Source organism: Chlamydotis macqueenii, chromosome 4 (genome assembly GCF_036417535.1).
Source record: "Chlamydotis macqueenii isolate bChlMac1 chromosome 4, bChlMac1.mat, whole genome shotgun sequence".
Lineage (NCBI taxonomy): Eukaryota > Metazoa > Chordata > Aves > Otidiformes > Otididae > Chlamydotis > Chlamydotis macqueenii.
Window position 1 is genome coordinate 68,203,856 of NC_141559.1, and position 10,534 is coordinate 68,214,389.

The 10,534-nt window shown below is 40.1% G+C and overlaps 1 protein-coding gene across 1 annotated transcript; it reads left to right on the forward strand.

Annotated features, from left to right (window-relative positions):
• Positions 1 to 745: 745 nt before the first annotated feature.
• Positions 746 to 7,925, forward strand: FGFBP1 (fibroblast growth factor binding protein 1). Its single transcript, XM_010121014.2, has 3 exons — positions 746 to 756; positions 4,579 to 4,731; positions 7,187 to 7,925. Exons 1-3 carry the CDS (start codon positions 746 to 748, stop codon positions 7,923 to 7,925), a joined length of 903 nt encoding a protein of 300 aa, XP_010119316.2.
• Positions 7,926 to 10,534: the final 2,609 nt, after the last annotated feature.

Consider the following 10,534-nt stretch of genomic DNA (forward strand, 5'->3'; position numbering starts at 1 on the left):
GCTTACTGCCATTTGTAGATACTAGATTCACAGAATTACAAAGGAAATAAAGTTACAAGTTCCTTGCCTGAAGTTTGTTTACCTAGGGATGGAACTGAGGTACCAGAGAACAACTCACCGCTGCAGTAAAAAGGGTGTTGCACTTGGAGGTAAGGGTGTGACAGCCATATTTGTTGACACACTTGTCTTTCAGCAGGTATTTTCAGCAAAATGGTGTACACCTACAGCCTGTACATGTCTATATTTCACTAGTAAACAGTACATGAACAGGCTAGTCTGTTTAAATTATAGTGAGAATTGAATATTAATAATGTGTGTACATATACACTGAAAAGGTCTGATATACACACATCGAGGGTATTCACTTGCAGGGAACATCTGGAATGGTAGGCACATTAAAAACAAACAAAACCCCCCACCCCCTCCCTGAAAGTAACTGCAGCTTAACATCACCCATTTAGTCAGGCTGGTAATTTTTAAACGAACTCTAGATGTAGAATGCTTAATGTCAGTCTTTCTTCTTAATGTCATTCTTGCAGCAAATAAATATTCACTTCTAGTGTATATGTACAAGTAGAAAGTGAGGGTTGTAATGCACGTGCCTGATGCTGTTCTTTCAACAAAGTTTGCACGCTTACTCTAGAGAATCGCTGTGAGATAAGTTGCACAGAGTGACACAGTTTTCAGTGAAGCTTGTGTGCAAACTGCTTAAGCTAAAAGGAAAACTGTGACAGAGATTCTACACATGTCCCTGGAGTCCCATTAAAGTCAAGTCCTCTTTCATATCCTTGGAATATTACCTGATGCTGTGAGTCACTCTCCATCAGCAGGATTGCTTGAATGCTGCAGGACGATACCCACGGACATTGATGTGAAACGTAAGCAGCTGTTCACTTCACTGATGCTGGACCTATTTTAACTCACTCTGCCTGAGCATTTGCATGGAGAACATCCTGATGTCTACACATAAGACTAACAGCTAGCTGATATTCTCATAAGGAGTCGTATTTGTAGATGGTCAAGGGAATTCATTGATCATTTACTATTTGTAAACTAAATTAACTTTTTACTGTTTGTATATAAAATTAACTTTTTATTCTGGGGGGAAAAAGCTATCAATGAACAGGAGCCTCACAATGTCACACAGATGACACCACAAGTAAATTGCAGTTCACAAATAATCCACCAATGCAACTAATAGCTCAAATGATAACAATTTCCTATATAAAAATACATACATTTGTGGATAATATATAAGCAGTAATAAGGACTAAGTTAGAAAATACTGCACTCCTTCCATGTCAATGAATCATATCTAGGAATAAAGCAAAAACCTCTTCCTCACTTCGCTTAAACAGCAGAAAGACACCAGCTAGATTTAATTATAACAGTTCTAATGAAAATTTTAAAATGCTGATAACTGTCCCAAGTTTCAGTCAAAAGGCAGCAGGAATACTTCTGGATGAAGATTTTTCTATACAAAACTCACACTGGGATTTGGGCATCCGTGTTTGTAATTCTAAATTATTGCTTTTATTTGCTAGTGTTGCTGAATGTTTTCTGTGCCTTTCTGTTTTAATAACTAAACAGCTCCTCATGCATTTGATCTAGCCAAATTAGCTGTTCAGGTTTGCCATATGTTGCATGGCTCAAATTGTCTTTCAATTACTAGCCTGTGCTGTTTGTTCTGCAGCAAAACCATGCCTGCAGTTTACAAGCAAACACCATTTCAGCTCAGCAGAGGGCAAGACTAAGGTATATTTTTAAATGTGCATGACAGAAAGAAAAAAAAAAAACACTTTCTTGGAAATCATATTATAAACAAGCTTTTGCAGCTTTTTTTTTTTTTTTGACAATTAGGTGCTAATTAAGCATCTAAGAAATGGAGGTCCTCCTTTAATTTTGTGTCTTTCTTTTCAAGATGAAGGTTGAACAAACAAATGTGATCACTTGGAGATAGTGATGAGGCAGCTCCCAGCAGGATTATTGAGGTACAGTATGAATATGCACTGTATGCCTAGGTAGGTAAAAGGCATCCCAAAAACATCAGTTCATGTCTAATTAAAACAAAACAAAAGAAAAAGATATTCTAAAGGCATAGCAATAAAACTGCAGGGTAACCAGGCCAACCTCCATAGACTGAGACTATATTTTATGCACCTAAATAAGTAAATCTTGGTTTACTGGGATTTTGAAATCATCTAAGGAGGTTAGGCTAGTGGTCCAGCTGGGTCAAGATGGATCACCTCAAAGATTTAATCACCCATATCAACAAGCGCTCGATTGCAGAATTCTCTACAGAAGTTTCTGCATGCTAAAAATGGGAAGAGCTAATGTGTGTCCTGCCTGTCATGACCTCAGGGAGGAAATGCCAAAGCAGTAGAAAGGCAAATCTTTTCTTGCACAGCCTTTTTCTCCTTCTGTCTCCCCCATTTTTATGAACTAGGAAGACTGTGCTGATATGTCCCATCGACAATGGGCCAGCTGAACTGACACTGACATTGAAACCTGTTTTGCTATGCAAAACTGTCAAAATAGACAATTTTGGAAGTGATGAATTGTGGAGGGCTTAAATATTTTCAATACATTGGGATTAGTTTCACCAATAAATGGTATTTTGTAAACATCAACCAAAAAAAAAAATCACTGCAACATCATCTCCAACAGTAAGTACAATATTCCCTTTCCAGGTAAAGAACATCTGGCACCTCCTAGCGAAAATCTCTGTGAAGGTCTGTGGCAGAGCTGCAATAGGAATGTGCAGTTCCTTACTGTAAACCTTGTGCTTGGTTCTGTTGCCCGTGGTTCCTTACACACCTCTTTGTAACCTTCCTCTCTTTCCTTTTTGCAGAAGTTGTTCAGCCACAGTAGGGAGGTGTGTGTTGGTGGTTTGGTGGCAGATTTTTTTGGTGATATGCCTGAACCACATATCTGTCATGCAGAAATTAATTTATAGTACGCTTACACCAGGCAATAGGGCAGGATAAAGCCATACCTGAATTAGTGCCAAAACCTGAGGTAGTGTAACCACTTCGGCTTGGTGCTGTCCCCAAAGTAATTAGCAGTGGTGAGAGGTTCATTAGCTAGGGCACATAGCCGCACTAATGCAGCTGTACAGTTTTGAGGATCCAGATCCATGCTAAATGCTAATACTCCAGATGATACTGTGCATATTACGCGGTGTTAGTTTAGGATTCCTGAACAAGATAGTCGTTCCCTTACTCGTCTCTTATGTTATCCTCTTTCTCTGATTCCCATCCAACCTGACATACTGTTAAACGTTTTCTGATCCCTGAGTCATCCTTACCCCTATTTATTACCCCTTTCTAGTGCTAACAGCAAATCTTTCACATTTAGTGGACCGTTGTGAATAGTTTCATACTAACTTTTAAAATTTGTCAATCAAAGGTGCACAAGGCAAACCTGATGGCTGAACTTGATCAGAAAGCATCAAAGGTAGCTGAACATACATAGATAAATTAGGAAATAGTCCTGCCACACAGATCAGACCTTTAGTATTTGAAGTAAATGAAGTCTATTCCCCACATTTCTGTCCTGCACTCATTGTAGAATTACACTTTTTCTTCCTTTTTGGTTTCTGATTTTTGTACAGAAAGTACAACAAACCAGCCCAGACAATGCCTTGCCTGTAACTTTGTCCCTTTATCTCATTTCATTTCTATCTGATGGGAAAGAGACAAAGAGGAAGACTTGCCTATATCTTACACCAATTTCTACTTTTATCTCTTCTTGCACCCCGCCTTTTATTCCTGTAAGTATTTCCCAAGCATATATAACAAATGTCCCACTTACTGTTCTCCAGTAAAACCACCTTAATCAACCGAGCTACAAAGGCATTAGATGCTCTACCCATTCTATAAGGGATGCCTGTTCCCAGTTCTGGATGTATTTTTATATTTGTCTAATGATTGTTCTTTCACTTTCATCATCTTTTTCAGGTCAATATGCATTAGACATGGTCCCGTAATGAAATCTCATTATGTACCCCACTTCTTTACACGCACAAAAGCTGACAGAGAGGGAGAAGCATAGATCAGAGCTGTGCAGTTGATCCCAGCTCTTAGACCCCCACAGAGTCACTAATTCTGAGGGAGCTTGAATTTATTTCTGAACTCTGTGCTTATAACCATCTCACCATAGTGAATGCTGCCCTTAATGCAGAATAATTAGTTATTTTGATTTCTAAATGTTCGCCAATATATTTTTGTGACAGAAGGTGACAAAACGTTCAAAAAGGTAACTTTGAAATGCTTTGTGGTATGGTTTTCATTTCACAAAGAATCCCTGAACACTATTACCCAAATTCTGCTAAACACAATGGTAGTGCAACTTATTGAGGGCGTTCTCCTCAATGGCTGGGAGAAGCTCATGATCTAATAAAGTTCTTATTGTTCATAAAAAGGGAAAGACTTGGCTAAAGTAACGTCTCATTTATGCAAACACACCTTGTCACTCCACTGTAGCTGTTTTGGGTTTGGGGTTTTTTTTTGTGCTGAGAATGAGAACTGGCATTTTTCCAAGGAGGTGTGTCAGAGGTAAACTGACATGGCACTGAAGTATCCTATTGTGTTGCAACAGTCTTGCTGGAGACCTGAAGGTGTGTCCCTGCCTTTATAAATACCACGCTGCTTTTACAACTGGCTCTGATTCTTTTGAAACAGACGAGTTGCATGAGGAGTTGCGTTTGGATATCTCCAAGCCCTGTGCAAGGTATGTCTTGTGGTTATCTTACTTTTGCACTGTTCCACTTGCAACAGAAGCTTACTGCTATATCATTATTCATTTTAATGTTATTAGATGCTGTATTTGCAACAGAACTGTAAATACTACAGTTCTCTAAAGAGAGTTTTATGGAACGAAAAATCTCTGTAGGATAGTACTCTGTAGTATAGTATAAGGCATGAAGCAAGTCAAGTAAGAACTATGCAGAAGTAGGACTTGCTCACATCTGCTGCTACCTATGTTTTCTAGATTCTAAATTTACATAACTGAAAAATATTTGAAGATAGTTGAATGTTGAAACAGGTTCCTTTTAGCATGCCTACACATGAATTTCTGCTTTCTAACATGGCAACTTGGCTACAGAAATGGCTATGATGGAAATGTCTGAATAATACATTTAGGGATTTAATCAACTAAATACCAGATTTAAACCCTCTACTATTGTCATAGTTTAGCCCTGCTCAGGACCAAACTATGCAGTCTCTCTCTTTCACTCTCCCCACCGTCAAGGGAATAGGGTGAGATAATATAAGAAAAAAGGCTCAAGGTTTGAGATAAGGACAGGGAGAGATCTTTAAAGTTATCATTAGAGGCAAAACAGACTCGACTTCGGGAAAATTATCATTAAACCAAAACAGGATAATGAGAAAGAGAACAAGATAACTTCCCCCCACCCCTCCCTCTTTCTGGGCTTAACATTATCTCCACATCCTTCCCCTTCCCGAGCGGTACAGCGGGGAAGAGGGAAGGGGGGTCGCGGTCAGTTCATCACATGTTGCTTTATGCCGTTCCTTCCTCCTCGGGGGAAGAACTCCTCACATTCCTCCCCTGCTCCAGTGTGGCATCCCTCCCACAGGCTGCAGTCCTTTGTGAACTGCTCCAGTGTGGGTTATTTCTTCCACGGGGTGCAGTCCCTCCAGAACAGCTGCCCCAGCAGGCCCTCCACAGGCCACAGTCTCCTTCAGGCCTCCGCCTGCCCCACCATGGGGCCCTCCATGGGCTGCAGATGGATCTCTGCCCCTCTGTGGACCTCCATGGGCTGCAGGGGGACAGCCTGCTCCACCATGGTCGTCACCACGGGCTGCAGGGGAATTCTGGCCAGGAGCAGCATTACTTCTCCCCCTCCTTCTTCACTGACCTTGGCGTCTGCAGCCGTTCCCCTCACAAGAAATTCTTCACAACAGGCTGGCAGACGCCTCTCAGGATCTTTTTACATTTCATCTCCTCTCCACTTCTTGCAGCCGGGACAGGCCAAGTCGGGCCCAGATGGCCAGCAGGAGGCCAGAGGGTGAGGCCTGCAAGGCCCACAAGTCTCACGCCTCCCCCTCTCTGCCCCTGCTTCAGCTTCTTCACATCTTCTTCTTTTTTTTATTATTTTTTCCTTTTTTTTCCCCTTCTTAAATACGTTATCGCAGAGGCGTTATCAGGGAACATTCTGCTACCAATTGGCTCGGGCCCTCACCCTGGTCCTTCCTAGGCCCAGCCAAGTCCACTGGACAAAGGGTGCTGGACAGCTAACAGAAGCTGTCAGCTCACTAAATAAAACTAGGACAATTATTATGGCACGCTTTGATCCTGAAAGCTGCTGCATACAGGGAAACACCTGCAGAAATAAATGTGCTCTGTGCAGATGCAGGGATGAGCTTGATAATAATTTGCTAACTAGCTACATCTCAAAACTGAAGTTGCATATTTGTCCCTTAAATTTGGTAGCTTTAGACACACAACCTAGTACACTTCAGGCATCTTCAAAAGCAAAAAGGTAGTTCTATTTATTTAGCAGTCAAGGCAGTAAAGAATGCACCAATAGTTACTTTTTTGGTGTCTGGAAAGACTACTATCTTTTTTTTTTTTCCCCTACAGAAAATTGAAATACTTCCATAACCAGTGAATTAAGGCAATTTTCAGGATGTCTAAGAAATAATTTTGCTCAACTTGAAACCAATGGTTTCCTTTCTGTTTGGCATGTTTTTGAAGAAAATCCAGAGTTTGGAGTCAAAATCGCTTACGTGCCATTCACAAAATGGGAGATCATGGGAACAGCAACTGCTTTATATGCTCCTACTTGAGATATCCATCTGAGATTGACAAATCCCAGGTTCAAATTCCTTCTCTGACTGCAGAAGATATTTTAATTAAGGTACCTCTGTTACTGGGCAGTAGCCCATCCTGAGAGTGACTATTCCACATTGTACAGATAATTAAGTAATTGGATCAAAAGGACTTACTCCATAGCCATCTACAGTTCTCAAGGATAATACATAATGATTCTAGAAACTAGGTATTGTTCACACAGAGGATTTTGCCAGTAACATCATTTTAATAGGTATCAAAGAGCAGAGCAATACAATGTTTGAAATACTGCAACTCTCAAATGGAGTCCAGCATTAAGTGAAAGTGTTCTTATATGTTTGCTTGTTTGTTTGTTTGCTTTGTTTTGAAGGCAGATAACACACAAAACAGAGACCATGAAGGTCAAAAGCTTTGGACTTCTTTGTGTGTTGATTCTGGTCTCCCAGATGCTACTAGCCAACTGTGAAAGGCAGAAGGAAAGAAAAAAGGGAAGACAAGGCGTAGAAGGCGGTGGAAAAAACCAAACTGAATCTAACCAAGAAAATGAAAAGGAGCGGAAGTCAAAAGGAGGAAAATCATCTCCTAAAGGCAAGTTTAAAACCAAAGAAAATGCTGTGTGCATCTGGACAGTGACCAACATGCATGCTGCTACTGTGCACATAGAGTGCAAGCATGGTGACAGCGAGTACTGGTGTGAATTCTCTGGAGACCCTTCCACCTGTCCACAATATGCAGCAAACCAGAAATCCTACTGGAAACAAGTCTCCCGATCTCTAAAGAAGCAGAAGCAGATCTGTCAAGACCCCAAAAGTGTCCTAAAATCTAAAATATGTAGAAAAGGCCCACGAAGCGCTCATCTCAAGTTGACTCACTCAAGCCTACTAACATCAGTAGGTCCTGCAAAAGGGAACACAAATCATCACGCAAAAGTTGTTCAGACTCCAGCACCTGCCTCTGTAACTGAAAAAAAGCTAGGACACAATTCTCAAGACTGTGTTGAAGACATAGATTATATTGATCAGAAAAAAGTGGCTGAGGAATACTGTCCAGAAAGCTTGCGTTCTTTCTGCAACTTTTTTATCACAATGGTGCAAGACAAAAAATGCTGAGGCAGTGTTTCTAAAGCTCTGTATCATGAAAGTTCAGTCTCATCTAAGTTACTGTAAACTATTCCAGATTTTATTCTCATATTACATAGTGTATATAAGAAAAAAAAAGGAATATATTTTTCTGATTTTGTATATAAAACAGACTGCACTTGACATAGTTGAAGATGTTATAGATCTTATTTGCATGTCAATTGCTACACAGCTGTTACCAATGGATGTTACATACTCTACACCTAAGTATATAAGAAGTCTCCTTGCCCCGCTTTGAGCTGTTCTAGCCAAAGTGATTAATTCAGTGCTATGTACTTCTTGGTTATGTACAATACTTTTGACTTAAAGATTATTAAGAAAAATAAACTTTACAATATATTCAAAACATTCTCTCTGTGTGTTTCACTAGATTTCTCAGTAAGTGCTAAGCCTTTGTGAAAGCTTGATCTTTCACAGGATCTAGACAAAGTGTTGCTTGTAAAGCGGTTTTAAAAATACTTCTGCAGCTTTGCAGACATCAGCTTTCTCAGCCAGTGCAAGCAACATTTTGACAGGCAACTACATTATCATTAGTTTTTCATTATCACAATAATAAAGGGGAACAAGACTCTCAGATTTTTCCATATTTTTGCGAAGCTTCATCTTTCAAATCTCATCAAAGGATGTCAGAAAACTGTACAAACTTCAATTCTCTCTTTTCTCCTCTAGTATGAAGCACATTGTACTCATTTTCTGGCAGGTAAACAGAGATGCAGAGCTAAAATGACTTATACAAGTTCGTACATATGCCCAGGACTGACCTCTTTTACTCAAGCAGCCAAAGCCCTTGTGCTCAACACTGCCTGTATGTTCTTTTGAAGATCCATTGTCTGTTATCTTTATGTATGAACAACACTAATAAATACTTTTCTGATCATTAAACTTCATCTGTATTTTTTAAAAAAGAAGTTCAAGCTCTAGAACATTAGAGATTTTAGACAATGAAAAGCTAAATAATGACAATTGACCTTTTCTAGTTTTTGAAACTTCAGCTGGAGGAAATGTAATATACAAGTTACATTTCTCCAGTGGCTGTAGGCTCAGAAGGATGGTCTTCTACCACAGTGGTCCACTTGGAGAAACTTGAACTTTCATGAAATACCATTTCCCTGAGCATTTCTAGTAAATTAGAATTTATGTTTCTTGAGAAAATATAGCCTGTTCCCCTCTATAATTATCTCATTGCTGGAATATTTGAGAGAATATTTTTAAGATGAGTAGTTATTTATGAGTAACTCACCTACTGCCACTTCCCTCTTTTCCTTCATTGTCACATACACTCACTTTTTATTTAAGTGAGTGTGTCTGGGGAGGGAATTTTAATACTGCTCTGTCTTGTTGCTATAGCAATAAAGGTTCAAGCCACTATTTAATATCAGTTACTATTTTCTTTGCAATGAAGGATTAACTTATCAAAAATACTTAAATTTAGATGGAAGTCCTCAATAAGAGAAGAAAGGGCTACTAAACACACAGCTCTTTTTTTTTTTTTTGCTTGTTATTAGGGGTCAAGCCTTCTTATACAGGGTTGAAATTATTTTGGCAGAGTCAGGAAGAAGGCATGGCATGAGCTCAGGCATTGGCTGCAGTATTTTAAAAAGGACAGTATCCTGGAGGCTCTCATAAGTACTTTATATGATATTAATTTACATTTTTTTGCTACTTACAATACTGTGAACTCTATGTGACTAATATCTTGAATGTGAGATGCTGCTATTAGTCAGGCAAACTGTATCTGAGAAGGATTCAGCTATATTTTACCAAGTCTGAATGGCAAGAAAGAAGCAGTATCTTCTTACTGAAATTATAGCCTCTGCATGCCCTGTGAAAAAACTGGGTATTATCAGGCTGAGCAGGATAAATTCCAGTAAAAAGTCCTAACTCCTGTGGAGGCTGGAAGACACAGCCATTCTGGTGCCAAGCAGGGTGGAAAACTAGCTACCGGTTCCTTGTTATTAAGGTAGATAACATAAGTACTGAAAGTGCAGGTGAGTTCCAGCTGCTAGACACCTTGTGTGTTAGCCTACACCACTTCACATTAGGAGACTGTTGAAATAAGAAAGTCAAAAGATGCACAGGAAGGATTAGGAGTGTACGTTTGGCTCAAGCAATCATACAATGTAGCAATTAATTATGAATATCTAATCCTGTATACAGACACCCATATGATAGACCTAGATCACAACCAGAGCAGAGGGCAGGGTTGGTTTAAGAGGCTCAGTTGCTCCAGATGTTTTGGAAAATGTCCAGTACTAGCCACCTTTAGCTGCCCTTACCCTCCGGAGTACTACGGTAAGTACTTTGTTGCCTGAGGGGTGATCCACCCCGTACTGAGTTGCCAGGAGGTACTGATCTCCCTGTGGCTGCCAGCCAGCCAGGCACACGGAGCCAGGGACATATCCCAGAGCAAATTCCAGCTGGGGATTCCAGAGCTGTGAGTTACATCTCCGCATGCAGGACTGTCAGCACCTGGACCCACGTGTTGGAGCTGCATGCTCCTCTCCAAGGATGCATTATATTTCTACTGCCTCGTCTTCTTGTTTTCTTTCATGACTGAGTCTTCTCTGCATCCATGGCTC

Coding starts and splice junctions, on each gene's coding strand:
- FGFBP1 (XM_010121014.2), top strand. Junction 4,732..7,186: donor ATCTCCAAGCCCTGTGCAAG/GTATGTCTTGTG, acceptor TTTGTTTTGAAG/GCAGATAACACACAAAACAG.